The 19,999-nt window shown below is 37.6% G+C and overlaps 1 protein-coding gene across 2 annotated transcripts in view; it reads right to left on the reverse strand.

Annotated features, from left to right (window-relative positions):
* Window positions 1-19,993, reverse strand: part of PTAR1 (protein prenyltransferase alpha subunit repeat containing 1) — a 36,388-nt gene extending 16,395 nt beyond the window's left edge. For both annotated transcript variants that reach the window (XM_026073498.1, XM_026073497.1), the window contains exons 1-3: window positions 19,884-19,993; window positions 12,174-12,343; window positions 3,186-3,252 (exon numbers count right to left, since the gene is read on the reverse strand). In XM_026073498.1, coding sequence (XP_025929283.1) covers window positions 3,186-3,252; window positions 12,174-12,343; window positions 19,884-19,969 — 323 coding nt within the window. In that variant the 5' untranslated portion in view covers window positions 19,970-19,993. The remainder of the gene's footprint in view (window positions 1-3,185; window positions 3,253-12,173; window positions 12,344-19,883) is intronic.
* Between the last annotated feature and the right edge of the window lie 6 nt (window positions 19,994-19,999).

Raw genomic sequence — 19,999 nt, forward strand, 5'->3', positions numbered from 1 at the left:
GGTCTTTAAACATGAGATCCTCTCATTCACAAATAAGGGGTTTCAGGCACAGGCATGACTAAAGTATTATATATCCCCAAATAAACTTTCAGGCTCTTTAAGTGAATATCTAACTTGGGATATATAATTTTCAGCTCACTTTTTGCCATTTGAACCATGGATAATTTTTCAGCTTTCAGAATTCTAGCTCACATAGAAGATAATCTGAAATGCTTTTCAATTGCCGTGAGTTTTCACTGACATCTTAAGTCACTGATATCTTATGGGAAAATGTTTGACTTTCAGAGCTTCTTGTTATCTGATGTCCTTTGACTTCTGATCAATTGTTTATTTCAGCAACTCTATCAGCAAGAAAAAATCATATATGAAGTTCTCTGCAAGCATTTCTGTGACAGTTCCTTCACAGTCACTTACATAAAGATTTTGGTCATTTTAGCTTGGAAGATTTTTCAGCTTCCAAAAACAGAAGATAACTGAAATAATGATAAATGGCTGCAAATGTTGTTTTTCCCTCTTGTTGCCCATTCAGTATAAACAGGTTATTTTGTTGACTAAGCAATATTTTCTGTTTCTGTCTTTTTTCCAAGTGGTTAAGTTCCCTCCGAGTTCTAAAAAAAATTACATGTCTTATATTTCTTAGCATGCTCTGCTATGCCATACAGTTAGTTCTTGTTCAGTTCTCCTGGTTCTGGTTATATTTGTTGCCCTCCTATGCCTTCCCAATTATTTTTAATTAAAATAAATAAATAATGCACAAACCTTTACAGGCATAGACATTAGGTAATTACAAGTGTTTAGAGTATCACCAAAATCAAGATAGGTCATCTGTTCCTAGCAGGCAACACAGTCTAAGTTTTACCTTCTGCTGTGCACCATTAACCAGGTAAAACCTCCTGAGATTGTTAGCTGAGTCCAAGTGCTCATCAGCCTTCCCCTCTTTTATTGTATTCCAGTTCCTTGCTCTGCTGAGTCCCATCTCCACTCCTACAAAGAGATTTCCTTTTCCTACTTTCAAACAACTCTTTTCCTGTCTCTCCAAATTCAATGCTGTTGGGTCAGTTGCTACCTGTGAAGCTCTCAGACATAAATATCTAGCAGAGAATTCAACACAGGAAACAGGGGATTATCTCAGCCTAAAATGAAACAATACTATACTCTATATGCAGCACTCTACAGGAAGGGTTGTTGTTATAGAATTTTGGTAAATAATTATTACACTTTTTGTTTTTTAGGGTTCCTAGAGTCCATGATACTTTTTTCCCCTCCAGATAAAATGAGGAATTTGTGTGTGGAGAATATAAGACAGATCTGATGCAACAAAGACCTGTTAAGCAAAATGAAAACAATCATTCCACTGCAAGCAGAGTGCAAATTGCACACAACTACATTCCCAGCTTATTCTAACTCACTGTAAGGTCATTCCTTGCATATTAGTGTGGAACATAGTCTGTCTTCTACTCTATGACCCTGTATGCCAGACATGTTTGACTAGCTTGATCTGTAATCTGGTGACAAGTAGCATTTAGTAGGTATTTCACAGAACAGAAGAGAGGATGCAGTTTTTCAGCTGGGGTCACGCCACTTAATGGTGCCTAGCTTTCAAAAGAGCCAACTCCCAGCAGCAGCCTAAACCAGTGTAGGTTTAGATTCAGCTACCCTAATCTTCGTTAGGGTAGACTAAATGGTACATTCCACAACTGTTGATGAATGGCTGATACCAGGCTCTCTCTGAACGCTACACAGATGCTTCAAAGACACTTTAAAGGTCACAGAACAGAAAACAATCCTCATTTATATCCCTAAATACTTTTATTCCATGTGCAACTTTAAACTATTCATCTCATGTATGCCCTAGCAAACTCTTTCAGCTGTCAAGCAGAAGAAAAAGCCCTGACTAATAAGGATGGACATATAGTGGATGCATTTCCATTTAAAAAAGTACTAAAAGTAGTACCAACAAGATAACATTGTTACAGTAGCTCTAGTATTTACACATGCTGCTGATTTAATTTTATCACTTTATATCTACATGGCAATGTATCAAGGGTACAGTTTTTCATGATAGTAAGTTCTTTGTTATCACCTTCAAACCCCTTTTCTTAGACCTGAGACAACTGAAAAATAAGGTCACAGCAGAATCCTTGGGAACTACACCAGCCGTGAAAGAAGAGCTGAAATTGCTGTATCTAGGGCTGATGGTTTCCCAGAGATAACACCTTTCTAGGTCATTTTGTTCATTTTTCCTACTGCAATAGAGCATCTTAACTGCAAAAAGTCTATTTTTAATATTGAGAACCCTCCCAGACACGAAGATGTAATTTCCTGCCAACCCTCCAACCCCTCTAAAACTATTCTTTTAAGACTGTCCCTAACCTTACCTATGTAGGAGAAAGCGAACATTTCCCCACCTGTGCTCTCTACACAAAAATAAGATGCTGTCAATGGGATTACAAGGTTGTGAAGAACTGCTACTTCTGGACATGGGCAAGAGCAGGAAAGTAAATTTCTGCTCCTTTTCCATAAAGACTTCTGAATAGCAAGGTGCTGCAGCATGAGCAATAGTGAAGCTAGACTAACTCCAACAGGTATAAAAAAAGGAGAGGAGCGGGTGCAAAATGTGTCCAGGATAAAGCATTGTATCTTTCTCCCCTTCTTTCACAGCATATCTACATGGCAGAGTACTACTGAGTGCTATTTAGCTTTCATGAGCTGCATGGATAAGGGCAGTAAATAGAACAGTTATCTCAAAAGGACTCAGGTATAATATTCGAAGAGAGCTAAAATGAGAACAGTGAGAAAACACAGCAGACATCAGTTGGGTGCTACATGATTTAGGGAAAAGGGTATGTCCAGCTAAAGGTTACAAATTGCCTTCCTTAACTGACAGGAGAAGAGCAGCAGTTCTATGTGACTTATCCAAAAAACATGAACCAATTGTGTTTTCACATGCAGTGATATAATCGTTAGCCTGCACTTAGGAGAGGAAAAAAAAAAAAGAAAAAGAAAAAAGCAGTTTGAATTATCTGAGAGAGATACAGAATATAAGAGATTTTTTAAAACTTTCAGTACTTCCTAGCTGAAAAGCTGTTGCTGTGTCACCCAGTACCACTTAAAGCTTATGGCTGACTCATACTTAAGGTGGCTGGCCAAGGTCTTTATGATGCCATCTGCTGAGTACAACATACCTTACATTCCAAGCAGTGGTGAAATCTGGGTTCAGTAGCAGCAGCGTACACGTGATATCTATCAGTTCTAAGGGATTAAACAAAAAAACCACAACGATTAGTAGCGATTCACATATAACAATGGTGTTCTCACTGCATTCCCGCAGTTCCTGTCCTTCCTGAAAGCCTCTTCTCCACTGGCTCCCTTACCTAGGATGCTCACCTCTGTAAAGTACTGCTAAGTCTCATTCCAGCAGAACTACTAGCTTAGTTTAAGAGGAGCATGTGGCCAGTTTAGTTCCCCTTTCCTTGTTTAAAATAATGAACTTCTATCAAGCTGTCATGCTTCTCGTATCTAAGAAGTTTGGAGCTGGAAGTTTACGACCTTTACCTGTAATGCTATAATCAAAAATACAGTATGTTCTCAGAGTGGAACAGAGATTGCACAGAATCCTTGAGAATTTAGTGATTTAAATTGCATACATGCAGTGTAAGTCATAAACAAGAGAATTATTTAAAGAAAATTCAACAACTTTGGAATGACAGTGACATAAAAAATACACTCTATTATTCCAGTACAACTTTGAGCTGCAGATGGCTTCTCTACACTGTACAGTTACAAAAAGTAAATATATTATAAAAACTACATCTAGACAAATGAAACACTATAACCATGAATAAGGATCACGGATTAAATTCAGCTATCTGGCTGCATAGCTATGTAACAGACAATACTTTCAATTCATTCTGAACTGACTGCCTTGCTTCACATTGAGGTACTATGACTAATTCACCAAATAAAGAACTAACAGAAGTGTCTATAATATTTATGTCCCTTTAAGTACAGCACAGACTGTAAATATGTATTACACAAATTTTAACAGTGTCTTAAGAACCAAGAATGAGGTATGTGGTGGCTGACAATGGAGGAGTAATACCATTGTAACCTAGCCTCTCCTTTTCCCTCTGCATTCCTCCACACCAATCAAGCAGTTTGATTCCAAAAGTAAAAAGTATAGTGCATGAGGCTTTTCAACATAAAACAACTGACTGCCTTCAGTATGTCAAGTTTATTTCCTTAACCTCTACTCTCAGGAGACAAAAAATCAGCTCAGTTAATCTGTCTCTGCAGTCACAATTCTTAAATTTATATGGTAATTTTCTGATTAAGTAATAATGAGACAAAGCTTTCTTCAAAGCTGAACACAATTATCCAGGCTTTTACTGCCAAGAATGTTTGGTCAGATTCCTTCTCGCTAATCCTACACTTAAGATACTAAATAGACCACACTAAATTCCATGTGATTTCCAGCAGACAGGAGTCACTGCACTACTTTTTAAGGAAAAAAAGGAAAAGGGAAAAGGAGGATGTCTCATGGAACTAAATCTCTTGTTGCTCAGTTAATATGACTGTAAAATCAAAGCAAAAAAATCCACTGACAGTATAAAACAATAACGGAGCATATTAATGCAAAATGCACAGAAAAATGACATCATGTATCTTTCAACTGAGATGTTTTCCAGAAAAATAAGTTGTTAGCCAATATTTAAGAAATAGGCCAAAAAGTGGAACACCTTTCCACTTAATATACTTACAGTATATTTCTGTATGACTAATTGTTCATACACGTCCAACAAAGTAATTTGTGTTTCCCATGATGTTCCCGCTTAGGAAAACATGTTATGTTGTTATATTACTGCAGTAAAAAAGAACTTCGGGGCGGTGGGCAAATTTTATACTTAGCTGTTATGGTGATATTTGAAAAAATTACCTGAAAGAATTAATTCAAATTTGTATTTCACGTTTTGTAGTTAAGGGCTTCCCCCCACTCCCGGTAATAAAACATTCCCTTTTGAAAATCTCTTTGTTGCCAGGGCATGAATGTTGCTAACGTGATAGAATGCTTGTAACTTGTGAGATGCTGCCTAAACATACAATGAAAATTCTTTGACTTACCCATCCCTGAACCAGCAAAGTACCTAAACACCTACTAAACAGATTAAACACCTATTTAAACAGATAAATTGACCAAATGAAAGTTCCAAGATTACTCACATATTTAAATTAAGCATCTATTAAGTGTTTTACTGGCTACTGTTTCAATTTTAAACAAAAAAAAGCCTGAGGGGCAACATTTTACAAAGCAGCACTAGTTTTATAATGAGAAAAATATACTACATTGTGAGCTCTGGTTGTTTTGTGTACATTTTCTATTTTATCTTCTCAAAATATTAGTAGCTATTTCATCTTTTTAAGAACTCTCAATTGCAGATATGATGCATACACATAACCAAATTCTCTGAGTATTCCACTATTACTACCTTGTGTCACAAACAAGACATACACATAGAAAGCTTTCTGTCTTTCAAAATGCAATGGAGCAAGAACTAATAATAATTCTTCCAAGGTAATATAAATCTTCCTCTTTACATCAAATTCACAGTATCTACAATATGGCAACTGACAGTTTCTTGTAGGGAAGAATTCAGGGATTACAATCTTTGTTGCTAATTGGAAAGCAAGGCTAAACAATTTGGGCTATTCCATTTTTACCCCATTCAGCCAATCGTCTCTCCAACTGGTGATTATTTAAAAAAAAAAAAAAAAACCTTTAATATTAGTTTTTCTCCAAGACAAAAGTCACATGCATCTTAAGCTTAAGTTATGTTTAATCTAAACTACTAGCAAATTGCTGGCTTAGTATACTTTAAAACAAATAATAAAGCATTTGGAGCACCAAATCTAGGCTCATTAACACTTCCCATTGTTGGGCAATATATTGAACTATATTTCCAGTTACTTTTCACATTGCCAAGAAGTCTGTAGACTGCACCTAAAGGCTCCAATGCTTCTGCTCAACCATGGATATATCTACCCAACAGGACAGTAAAATAAAGGAGATCTGTCTGCAGGACCTTCTTCATTTATTACAGCTGAAAGGTATGCAGTCAATGGAACTGCAAAATGCAGGATAACAAAAAAATGGACAACCAGCAGAATGCTGAGAAAAAGAATGGAATCAGAGCACAGACTCTGACATAAAAGAACTCTTAGCTTTTGAGTGTTTGATTTTGTAACTTTAATAATGGTTTTAGTAATTATTAGGTACTATCAGTGTCTATCCTATGGCAGACAAGCTATGTTAAGTGAAACATTATTACAGCCTAGTTCAATGTGTCTTTCAAATACTTTTTAAAAATAATTTTGATAGCTTGCATGACTCCACTTTGAAGGGTATAGTTTGATTATCCTACTACATCATGACTCCCAGCTTACATGGTTATTCTGCTAACGTCAAAGGACAGGGAGAGCATCAAACTTAGCTCAATTTAAATAGAAGCATGTCTACCATTTCTTCTGTTTTCCCACTACAGAAATGTTGGAAAAAAAATCACTGTATCCTAAATGTTATCAAAGGAAGAAAGCAGACAAAAGGAAAAACTCAAAACAATACCTTGTTCTTTCAGTTTTATTATCTTTGACGTTATCTGTAACAAATAGCAGATGAAGATTTCATAAAGTGTGGATTCTGAGCCAGAGATGTCACAATGTCACAATTTTAGTAACCTCTGTATCTCTGTAGCAACTTTTTCTGCAGAAAGTCATATGTCAGATATGGCACACAACAGTAGTAGCTGCCAGCTAGTTCCTTCTGTGACAATCACAAAAAATGGCACATATCTTCTAATTGTAATTACCAAAGCACTTTCTGCTGGATCGAGTTTAAGCAAAATAAAGCATCATGGGTGCTCACAGCATAGGGATCCTCTGGTACACCAAAATTTCACCAATTGCAAAAGGACACGTATGTCAGCATGCTTTTAGCTCATTTTCTTTTTAAATATGGCTGTATTCAAATTTTTGTTTTTGTAAGTGTATCACACTCAGGTGTGCTTTTCAGAGGAATGTTGTAAAAATGGAACTACAGATTTACAGAGAGTAAGGATATTCAGTTGCTCAAGGGGACAAAAGGGCTGTAACACTTTCAATGTAATATCACAAGGGTGATGGTCTAGTTCTGCAAGAACAGGAATGTTCAATGATTTACTAACAGAGCTACCAAGGCAGCTCATGGGTATATAAAATCTGGGTCAAGGCCATTAGGTTGCCATTATGCTGTTCCTCTGCTATAACCATTTATTTCATTTTTTCTTGAGCAACTGGCACTTGTAGATCCCCAGCTGAACGATATCAGCAGCTGGCCCAATGTCCATCTTGAAATTACTTTTTACACAATAACATTTCCAGTTTCAAAATCAAATTCTTTTCATGCTTTCAGAGAATGAAGCAAATTAAAAATAAAGTGACAGTGAAATATGTAATTTTGACAATATGCACAACAGAATACTCTGCATCAAAAAGATGAAGATATCTGTACTCATTTCAGACCATCAGACAAACAACTTGTGACAATACTACAAACAACATATATGCATAAATTTAAAAATGTTGGAGAAAGGATGAAAAGTTACTGAAATTAGGATTTCCAAATGTCTTCAGTTCAGGCTGATGGGAACAATAGCAAGAGAAATTAGTTATGATTCTGTATTCCAAAACACCTTCTTATTGAAGTATACAAAACAAACCATAACTAGATTAAACATCTGTCATGGTAAACTATCAATGGAAGACAATAAACCACTCGCTTCTTCTAGAATCCTGCCAGAAAGATATCAAATGTCAAATCTGAAAGCAGATGCTTGAATCAGGACCCTGTTTTTCCTCTCTTTTATATTTAAAATGGTTTACAGTAATTCAAACAACACAAAAGAGTTAACAGGAGACTAGAGTTGCAAACACAGGTACAAGTATCAACAGAATATGCAACTGAGTTTGGCAGCAGCGATAATCAAATCTATCTTCTCATTATATTCAGAAAAATACAACTACTGTGCAAAATTCCAAGTACTCAGGAGTTATGTCTATGAAAAGAAATATTGAGGAAAATCCTTGAGGATACTATATTCCAAATGTATGAAAAGGTAATATATCTTAGCAGACTATGCCTATTTAAACTACGTTAAAAACAATTCTGTAACCCCACCCGAGAAAAACCTCTGCCTTCATTCCCTCCACCACTATAGTTCCGTTTCTGCTAAAACTCTCTATCAAATATGGAACTCATTTAAGGCTAAGGCATACTAAATGCTATTAGCTATAGATTGCCTTACAAAGAGGTTATCAACACTGTGACATCCTTATAGTATTTTATAGTAGTGACACACGAAAATGTCAACAGACATGAAAAGGTTGTAGATCCTCTCTTCTCACACATTTTACACTGAGTTTTGTAATTAAAGTAACAAATGAGAAAGGAGTTTCTCTTTAAAAGAAGAAAGAGAAACAACTCTCAACAAATCAGGCAGAAATCTGAACTTCACACCGCTCCAGTATTTATTATGTGATACAGTTCTGTGATCTGCATTTCAACAGGAAAGCCTCTGAGAGCCTCTGGCCTGGTGTAGGATGAGTGAAATATTTTCCAAATAGTTAAAGCACGCTTGCCATTCTGGCAGAATAGGCAGGTGCTGATTGCTGCAGTCATTGCTAGTGTCACCGCAACAAAGTACCCCAACCTGCATAAACAGAGCAGGGTGCCAGGGAATTACAATCCACCTGCCTTTTCACTAAATAAGAACTATTAGTTGCCTCCTTCCTSTAAATGCAAGAATGAAACAAACCTTGACTCAATGGTTTAAATTTCACCTAGAGGCAAAGAAAAGGTTTTCGCTGTATGGCAGCTCCTCAGGCAGGACATTTCTGTAATGGTTCATACTCAAATGAAAAATTTCCATGCAGATCTGCAGCATAATCAAAATACATCTTGCAAGGTTCTGTATTCTATCTCAGATGTGCAAAAACCACTGCATGAAAAAATGTTGTTCTGACTGTCTGTCTTAGCAAGTTTTGCTCTGTAAATATTAAAATTTGCTTCTACTACTTATCAGAGTCAACATCATTTCTATTCCCTATATTAAAGGTTTTACTGAATTTTATAATTGTATGCATCACAAACTCTGAATTTGCAATTAGAACACAATTACTGGTTTCTATCAGAACTGAGTACACCAGCAGTAACTTGGTAGCAGTTATCAAAGAGATTCAGGTCTTATTATGTCTAAACATAAACCACTGTATCTATAGACCAAGTACAAATAGGAGTTGCTTGCATTAGAAATACATATCCCTAAGAACAAAGACTTCTAAAGAAGGAAGATTTTTATAATGAGAAAGAATGTTCAATAAAATATATAATATGAAAACAATAAAGGGACAAATGTAACACTTAAGGTCCAGAAAACACTTTCCCTAAGCAATCACACAAAGGCATGATGTAAACCTTCTCTTGTGCAAACCACATGGGCAAACCCAAGAAAAATATTTTGTTAAGCATAAAGAAAATTCAGACAATCAATAAGTCAGTCATATAAAATACTACATGAAAATATTTCAACTTTCCTAAATTACTTTTTGAATACGGAATCAGTTTCAAGTATCAGGACAGATCCTTGTTGCTCCAGCAACTCTCAGGCACTGAGTACCCAGCAGGCACTGGTAGACTGTACGTTACCAGCAATATGGGTTCCTCTGTATCATAACCTGGCTTGCAATCAGGTTACAAAGTTCCAATGTATGACCTCTCCCTGCCCACAAGAAAGTAAGCATGCTCATACTCACACTCTGAGCCTTCTCTGCCATTTAATGCTATTCTTTGCAAAATGCTTGTGTATCCTAGTGCTTGTAACAAGGAATCAAAGTCAGTTTAATAACTGTAGGCCCTACTCTCAGACAAACTAAAGGAGGCAACATTCATTACCTTAAGAATGCTCCCCTGCCAAGATTTACTGAAGACCTCAATCTTCTTTCTCTATGTTGTCCAGAATATACAAGATGCTCAAATAAATTTTGCTAGAGGCTTCTTGTGTATGTCTGCAAATAAATTAACATTCCCAGAGTAGACTAACACCATCTGACTGTCCCTTATACTACACTTCAGTATTGGAAAGTGCACAACTGGCTTTACCCACTTAAAGTGAGGCAGAAGAGTAAACAGGAGTAAAGCACATGGCATTTATATCAAGAAGATGTTACCAGCCAGGCCTCTTTTCCCAACCTACACAGACCTCTCCTCTCAAAACCCATCTATTCAAGATAACACAGCATGCTAATTCTATGATGACTAGATTCATATTATCAATGTTTTCAAATACACATCAGATATCTGCTAGCGTTCCATTATTTAAAACATTACTGTTTAACCTACAAATTCCTCAAGACCTTGGAATCCAGCAACTAAGGAGGCTGCCTTTGGGCCAATACCATTTGCTGTAGTTGCAATCAACATGACCTAATGGATGATGGCTGTTGAGCACATTCCAAGGGGGGAATTAGAACAAAAATTAGTGTAACAGTTTGGCATCTTAAATTCACTCTTGCGCAGCATTTACATTTTCCAAGCTTTTGGAAGAAACACACACACAAAAAAGCGTAGACAAATACCTGTTGGTAGAATGGTGTGCTGTGCAGTTAGATTCTCAGTTTCAGTATGTGCATAATGCAAGCAGAAAGCTAAATAGTCTGAGACAGACATTTTCATGCACAATGCACACATCCAGTGCTTTATGCATTAATTTCATGCAAACAAAAAAATTTAAGATATAGTAACAGCCTCTAGCTAAAATCCAAGTGCATGTGATATACTAAAGAGCTGAACTGTGTGCGTGGTTACTGGGTATTCTCTGACATAAGAGATGCCCCTATTTGTGGAACACAAAAACAGGAGTAATGCTCTAGCAGCTGAAAGACACTAGAAAGAAGCCTTAGAAGGAACATGAACAAACACTAGAAACATGAACCTGACAGAAGTCTAAAATAAGAATATATTTTTAGGCTGAGTGCTGCTTAGAAGAGACCTGTAGCCATGAGCTAAGAAACTAGTTTCCCTTTTTCACTCCTACGTTAAACAAAAAGAATACCTTGTAAGCAGTCATATATCTGGTGTCACACTTGCTTATAATCACTTCTGCAAATGCTGTGTCCCAGCAACTGAGGTTAACAATTGTTTCCACTTAGCTACTTCAGGTGCCTCACAACAAGTTTGGTCACTGCCAATTCCTGTTTTTCTTGCAGATTACTGTTTGAACACCTATGTAAAAGTCTGCACTGCTGAGGTTCTCTTCCTGCTCTTAGCATCAATAGTTTTTTGGGGTTTTTTTTTTTAAGATCCAGGTCACTAATCTACTTAATTATTTTACTTTCATGAAGTAAGCATTATGTGTATCAGTCACGAATCAAAACTAAAAAAATTTTCCATATTGATCTCTTTTCTTTCCTGGTTCTCATTTGCAAGTACTCAGTATGATCTTATGACTTCATGAAAAGCTTTCCAGATAAACTATTAAACTGTTTTTATTTTTATCCACAGAGGAAATTTTAATAAATGATCTATCAATTCCTTCTGAGAAAAAACTTTCCAACTTTCTTGTGATGCTCTGCAAATGAAGCAGAACTTTGCAACATTTTTCATTAAATAACTTTCCAAATATAAAACATATACACAAGTTTTTTCATGCAAGTAAAACAAATTAAAAAGCAAAAAAAAAAAAAAAGATAAAGGGGGGCAAAAAAAGGCTTTACAATTACCACATTGCTTGGACACATGATTTCTGGGACCCCAAAATCTGAAAAATGTCACACTTGTTGCTTAGATTCACACATCACCAGAGCTGTCCTTCTGACTCTGGAAAGCAGGACAAAATTCCTTCTTTAGACAGAAACGTTATTTTCCTAAACCACTCAAGGGAAAAATCTCCCTTTAACTATTCCAACTTGGGCAAGAGAGAGTGGATTTGCATTTTCAGCACAGCAGCACTGCAACATGCTTAGGTCACCATGATGTCCTGCACAACACGTTAAACTGACCTTACGAAGGGTCAGTGTAGTGTCACAAAAAGTAAAAAAGATTGTGTATGTAGAATCACATAAGACTTTGCAACTGAGTAACTTACCATCCTTGTTCAGCCATTGTTTTCTTTGTCTGTAGAGGAGAAGTTTATTGTGGACATATGGCAAAAGAAACTTGACACACCAGCTCTCCACACCAAGCTTGTTTTCTACCAGGACTATAGGGCTCCGGTTATACCTGGCTTCGGGACAGGGTATTAATCCAATTTCATCTCTTCAAAAACACAAAGAAATATAGTTAAACTTATTTACAGTACTCACCAAGTATGCTTCTCAACATAACAGAGTGCCAGTTCTTCCCACCCCATTGGCCCATCACCTTTTTCCTTGCCTTTACTTAAGGCTCACTCATTATCTTCAAGTCACCCTTGATTTTTACTGGACTGCAAGTGCTATAAAATACATTTTCAAAAAGGCCTTCTTCTGCAAAACTCATGCAGTAAATTAATTTGGCAAATAAATAATTCACGTTTTAAAGCATGAATAAAGATTTAAATTGAGAAAAAAAATGTGTTTTATATCTACATGATTTATTCAGATACAGTATAAAAGCTAATTGTGGTTTTCAATTAAGAGCCATTAGGACAACTTATATTAGTTCCCCAATGCTCTGCTGATAGAAAAAACAGGAACATTTTAAGATATGCTGAAAACTCTGAAAGTAATTGCTGCAATAGATGTGCAAACATGAATTTAAATCCTTTACATGTTTTCTAAGAAGATTGCTTCCGCTGATTCTGACTCTTACCTTAAAATTAATTGGAAAAGTTATATCACATTTCCTGAAAGATCCTGCCGGGGAAGACCCTTTTCTGTATTTTTAGTTTATCACCTAACTACTTTAACCCAGTTGAAATAACATGAATAACTCATTTTGTGATGGAGATGTGATGGAGCTGTAACAACTGCTACCACAATGGAAACAGGGCACATTAATTGGTACAGTCACCTGACTGACCAGAAGCTATCAAGATGTGTTCAGTGAAGCAGAGGATGTGTGACAAATTGCTCTAAATCCAAAGACCATGCAAAAGAAAATCACATTCTTTCATACTGTTAACAACACACAAAGCAAGGTATGCATTCCCACACGTACACATTTCAACTCCCATTTTTCCTTTTCCTATGCAAGGCATCCAGTTGAACAAGTGGAAGATTTGAATCAGAGAGGCCAGTTTGACTAGATTGCAACTTAATAAAAGGTTACAACGTTCTGAGCTTTAACCAAACCTTTACATAACAGACAACAACGGCCACAGAAATTCATACAAGCAAACAAAGCAGAAGAAACTCAAGCTTTTTAGTTTCAAAAGGACTTTTTTTTTTTAAAAAAACTTTTTCCTTGCCTTTCTCTAACATGTGAATGTTGCAACAGAGGCTCTTACTAGCTTCCTAAAACTAGACAGAGACTGTCAGTTAATCACATTCATTGGGACAAAACGCAGCATTATTCTGTACTTTCTATTATGCATGATTTCACCATCACCTCTTGTTTAGTGGAAAAATTCTGTTGCTGTGGAGGGAGCTTATCAGATCTCGGACAGAAAAAAAAACTCTGTTATTATCTCAGATGGAAAGACACTAAATTCTCTACCTTATATTTTCTTTGCACAAGGTCTAGAAATGCACTCGAAGTGTCAACCCCATAATCTGAATTTGATTTTATGTTGTTACTGGATAATCTAAATGTACTGATTGGATTCTGTGTCCTCATTACTAAGCTAATTAAAAGTAAAGTGACACCATGTGCTTGTTTAAGAACGTATCTGCCTGTTCAGAAAACTGATTTATTCTGTCAGACTGCAACATAAATCTTAAGCCACAAAAAGCAAAAGTAACTTTAAGTAAGGTACATACAAACCACTTGGCCCTTTCTCCAAATACATATTAAGTCCCTTACCCATCTCTTGTCATCTGAGATCAGAAAGAAGAAAGCAAACATTTAGCTGCTCCACCAATTATAAGCAAATGGTATCAAAGCAAGACCCTCACTTCTGCAGCTCCACTCAAAATAATTTAGGCTTTTCAGAAGGCTAGTCAGGTTAGACCTAAAATGACATTCCAGATTGCTTTTTTCAAGATGACACCTTATATCCAGAGGTTTGTACTCACTGTTGGCTCCATTTTCATTTATGAATGTTAAACCTCATCCTTGGACAACCTGTGTCTGCCCTTGCATACAGGGACATACCGATTCTCAGCAGTAATGAAGACAGTTACCCACAACTTTGCTAATTAACTTTGCAAATGATCATGAAAATTTACCAGCCCATGCTCGTACACAGACATATGAGAGGTAAACGTGTGTGTGTGKGGGGGGAACAAAACAAAACAAAAACTATACACCCACATCTTCACTTCTTTCCAAATGCAAGAAGTCTGACTCAGCCAAGCTAGATTTCACAAGATTGCTTTATATATGCCATAATGACAAATAGGTAGGGTTTGTACAGAGCCAATAAGTCAGTCCGAAACAGCCCAATTCATTCAGTAAATCCAAGTGGACAGAGGATGTAGACTGCTGGACAATGAAATTCATGATGATAAACTATTTTCTGCATTGAACTGCATTTGATAACTATTCAGTTTATCCCAAGATGGAAATCAGGACTTGACTTTAAGCAGACACATTGTCTAGAATACTTTAGTATTGTTTTTGATGATATGGGTAGCTCAGAAACCATTTGTTGCATTTAGTTCCTGAGAAAGAATAGAATTTGCAATGTAAAATATCTGAGGAAGAATGGATTTATTTAAGGTGGGGTGCCTAATTTATGGCTTACCAAAACAATTCATCCAAACCACCACCTATTCCCAGCTGACTGCTCCTGAAGGGGCTTCAGTCCTGCAAAAGGTGCAAATAATGGGGTAGATCATTCATTTTTTCAGCTTAGTAGCCATAGCTTGAAAGCACCTGCAGCCTCTCCCCCATCATGTACCCAAAAACACAGCTGCAGCAGGATTGGTATGCAGACACCACCAGTCACACTGTTAGCGCCTATAAAATTATGCGACTGAAATACGCTTAATTGTGTGCAAAAAGCCTCTGGTCATGTGACAGAAGGTATGCAATCCTGTCATATGACCAGGCACAAACCTATTGCAGGACGGAAGATGACTMCATTTAGGTCAAGTGACAGATACAAGCTGCTCGCATTACTGTAGGAGACAATGATTGGCAGCTGCTCTCTGGTATTTTCTATTAGCCAAGGCACCATCTACTGTGAAAATAAGGTTTAATATCTCTCCCCGGTTTTCTGATACTGCCTCTTGAATTTTAGGATGCTGTTGGTGTTTTTACACTATTTTCCTAAGAGCAAGTAACACAATCATATTCCAAAATCTGCATTAATTATCTGCAAATTTTCAGGTGATCAAGATACCACTCTAGTTCATGTTCCTAAAATACATCCTGGAGGCAGCCAAAACTAAGAGGAAGATTTTAACTAAGGCTAGCCTCAGAAGAATCAGCTTCTCATGAAGACTACTGTAGTCACAGAGCCTTTTCAACCTGTGTTGAGACTGGGGAAGATGTCCAAGAATGTGGAGTCCATAGACCCTGGAGCTGCACAATCCAGACCTTGTTCACAGTTACAGTCTTAACCATGGCAAATCAATACCGATAAGTTGTTGCAGCATATGCTTCAAGAGCCCCAGCCTGGTGACCTAGCCATTCAATAGCCCACCTCAAACTAAACTCTAGCCAACCTACTTTGAACTTTTAAAACTCTGATGACACAAAAAGTTCCCTCTTTCACAATAAACATAATATTACAGTATTGTTAGGGAGCGGTTATCATGATGGGTCTTCAACTTTCGGGATCTCAACATTAAGGGACCTTGTCTGTTTTTTCCAGAAGATCATCTTTAAAATGACCATACTTCACCTCAAAGAATAGGCAAGAGGATATTAACTAATGGTCAGGAGACAGTTAAAATTTGAATGAAGTATAATCAATTGATATGGTTCAAACATTATCGTACTGACAAAGATGACCGGACCTAGGTAGTTAAATATTCTGGTAATTATGAAGATCTTCTAACAGAGCATGAACACTTGAGAGGTTTATATTTTTAACTTAAAATAAGTCTCATGACAAAACTACACACCTAATGAATTTTCAACACTTGAGAGGAAGAGGGGACCTAAATCCAAACTCTGAAACTTTTTCTTCCCATTATTGTATAGTGCATCATATAAAAAATGAATTTGCAAGTTATGATTAGTGATTATCTTAGTGGGACAACCAAAATCTCTTCCACAAATGAAACAGTGAGATATTACTGAAATCCAAAGTACTTTTTGCCACTATTTGTTTCTAAAGAAGCTGTAGCTATTAGTTCTTCAGTCTCTAAAAGATTACTATTGTTTGCTGTCATATTAATCTTCCTTTAATTCTCAAACTTTTGCTGTAATAACAAAGCTCTGCACTGGTGAGCCCTATCTCTATTATAAGCAAATTATTATGAGCAAATTATTTTTACTTAGTATTGGTATATTTCGAAGCAACAATGTATTACAAAGCTACTAAACAGTCTCAAAAAAGTAAATTGGCAAGAAGAATTTCATATTCAGCTACAGTAAAAACTTAAGAAAGCAGTTACAGTATTTTTCTTTCTGAGTCCCCAGCAGAGACATTTTTAATCACACCAGGAGACACACTGACTCACATTTTCAAATCTAACCAAATGAAGTGTGGTATTTTTACCATATTAAGAATGTGGTGAATTGAGACAGAAAAAGTGAACCGAGCCAAGCTGACATTAATATTTTTTGACAAACTAGAAATGGTGTCCTCTGGTTTTGTACTCAAATGCCAGGCTATCATCTACGAGATCATCTTTCCAATTACACGTATCAAATTCATACGCTTTTACGACAGTCTGCATTTCTGACTTCACATGCAAAAGAAAAGTTTAAAAACAAAACCAAGAACCCCAACAACAACATGTTGTTTTTTTCTTTACAATTGAAAATATTCCCAGTTTCCTGGAACAGTAATGGCATTCTGTAATTTCTGGAATTGCTGCACCATTTCCTAAAGGTGGTTCTGCTCTTGAGAACATAAGTAAGCATTGATCTGCTCACTGATGGCAATCCATTTAGTTCCACTGGGCCCACTCATGTAAATGATTTTATCAAGATCTATGCTTGTAGAACTGGGTAAAAACATCTTGCAAAAAATTTCACAACCTTACAAAATTGAAAACTAGCATGCTGACACTATTATTCCTCTGAAGATGGAGCTATCAGTGAGACAAGGCAAAATGAATGTTGTATTGTATGTTTAATTAGAAGTAAGCTTGCCTCAAAAAGATGCACCTTCTTGCTCCAAATTTAATTGAAAGCAAAAAATGAGAAACAACAACTCAATATTCTATTTAGCCTAAAGCTGTATTTTTACTTGCTTTTAGTGTTGATGAAAGACTACACCCGTTTCAAACCCTAGAAAACAGAGACCTTGCCAGGAGAAAAAGTCCATTCCCTTAGATGTAAAGGGGGCAAGCAAACAAGGAATGAAAGACAAGAGACAACAAATGCTATAACAGAGATGAGAGCAGGAGTAAGAGAACTGAATAGGAGCATCATGTGCCTGGCAGACCACTTGTTTTCAGTGGAGTCAGGTGCATGCCACATAAAAAAACTCAAACTTGGACCTATGACACAAACTGGCCACTCAAGAGGGTAACATTTGCCAGGAACCGCAACTGATTATAACTGTCTTGGCCAACAACAGGAAGATAAGATGTCTCTCAGATGCAAGAAAATGTCTGGCCAGCAGGGCTGCAACCTAGAGCCCAGGGGGCATAACAGTAGAGGGCCTGTATATGTGCTGTATATAGACCATACCAGCCATACATAATTCCAATTCAAAGCCTCAGTTCAGTAATGCAGCAAGCAGAATTCCCCTACTTTTTCTACTTGAGGGATAAACTAACAGTAGTACATGCTTCCTCACTCTAAGCATGACACAGTGAATCAGCCTCAGAGCGCATAACTCTTGCGACCTACTTTTATCTTCTATGTTGCATCTGTGAAAGAAATCAGCAACATATTCTTCAGCATATTCCTCAAAAACACAAACTCAAAATCTGCTACCAGTGAACAGTGTTTGCAACTGAGTAAGAACTAAAAAGAATCAGGATGTTCATTCATAAATTCTGGCTATTTACAGAGCTTTATGCCCCACAACCTAAAAAAGAAGCTTCATGGCAAAATGCAGTTCTTTTTTGACAGCATCCACGTGCTGTATTTTAAAACCTGACCACCAACCCAAGTTGCTAGCTACATTTATAGAAACTTGAGAATATTCATTCCAGTCCTCTCCTTCATGCAAAGTGTTAAATTAAAAAGTGTCAGTAAAAATTCCCTAAATAATTGCTTAGCACACCATTTTATGGAAATAACAGGCTACCACCTCAGAGACTGCAGCTTTTTTGCCCAACACAAATATACTGCACTTACATTATGAAGTTATTATCTGTTATCTGCTATCTCATTTGCCATAACCAATAGGTCTACATAAACAGTTAGAAAGTTGCTTCCCCAAACAGTTTACATCTTGAAACAACATAGGATGGAAACAGACACAGAAACAGGGGAGGTACCTAAATGAAGAACTCTGAACTGGTCAGTAATAGAACTGAAAATAAAATGCAGACCTTCTGACTCCCAGATTGTTAGATTAACCTGATTCTCAAAAGACAGTAAAAGCAGTTCCTATTTATACAGTCATCTTGATTCTTTCAAAATAATCCACAGTGAAAAGCACCAGAATCTTCATTAAGAGACACAGCACAAAGATATAGCAAATTTGACAGTATTATTCAAGAACGTGCACTATTTGTACAAAGATGCAATTCAGTGGGTTTGAATTCTGAGATTTGCTTCCATCAGTGCTAATCCTGTGACATATAATGCACACAGATTCCTGCTATCTTCAGGGGGCTTTGCATGCTTGATTCATCTACATGCAGTATCAGCCCGCTCTCAGCTGCATTATGAATTTAACAGTGGTAGACCTCCAATTCAAGTGAAGTTCATTTAAGGGTTTGTGTTTAAAAAGATACTTATTGCTTCCAAATTTTAAAGACTTTGTAGGTTTCCATGACTAGAACAATAAGTACTCACTCTCCTGTTTTATTTATGAACCTCATTTGTACAGCATGATGATCAAACTACTGCAGATCTATTAAGTGCAATTCACCACAAACACCATCACGGCTACGGTTTGCACAAAGTGCCAGTCACACCGGCATCGAAGAGTTACAAAAAACCCCAGGACAAGCATTTGCTTTTATCCAGAACAATAAAGACAGCAAAGAGCACATCAGTTATTAACAGCCTGCCCTGTTAAAGCACATACGTTAAGGAAGACATCTGAAATTAAAAGCAACGTTCATTTAACCGCAGCCCTTCCCAAATATGCCTTAAATCAGGCAGCAGGCTGAAGGGTGTATGCCGGATAGAAAGGGTGACCAGCTCCTGCCCCGGAGGGTCCCGACCCCCGGCCCGCAGCAGGACCCCCCCGGCTGCCGGGAACGGCCGTTGGCGCCTCAACGGCCGCGTGGCCGGGAAGCGAGGGGGAAGGGGGGCAGGGCGGCCCCGCCCGGCGCGCCGGTAACGGCCGTGCGTTCCCGCGCAGGAAGGCGCCGCAACCGAGACGCCCCCCTCCCCGGGGCTCCGCCGCGCGGCCGTTGAGGCGCCAACGGCCGTTACCGGCAGCCGGGGCGGCTCGGCCCCCCGCACTCACATGTGGGGGTTGCGCTTGAAGGCGTTGCGGATGTCCTTCACCACCCGCTGCACCAGCACCGCCACCTCCTCGGGGGACTCGGCCATCTTCCGCGCCGCGCCGCACCGCGCCGCGCC

The sequence above is a fragment of the Apteryx rowi genome, unplaced genomic scaffold (assembly GCF_003343035.1).
Source record: "Apteryx rowi isolate R43461 unplaced genomic scaffold, aptRow1 scaffold_37, whole genome shotgun sequence".
Classification (NCBI taxonomy): domain Eukaryota; kingdom Metazoa; phylum Chordata; class Aves; order Apterygiformes; family Apterygidae; genus Apteryx; species Apteryx rowi.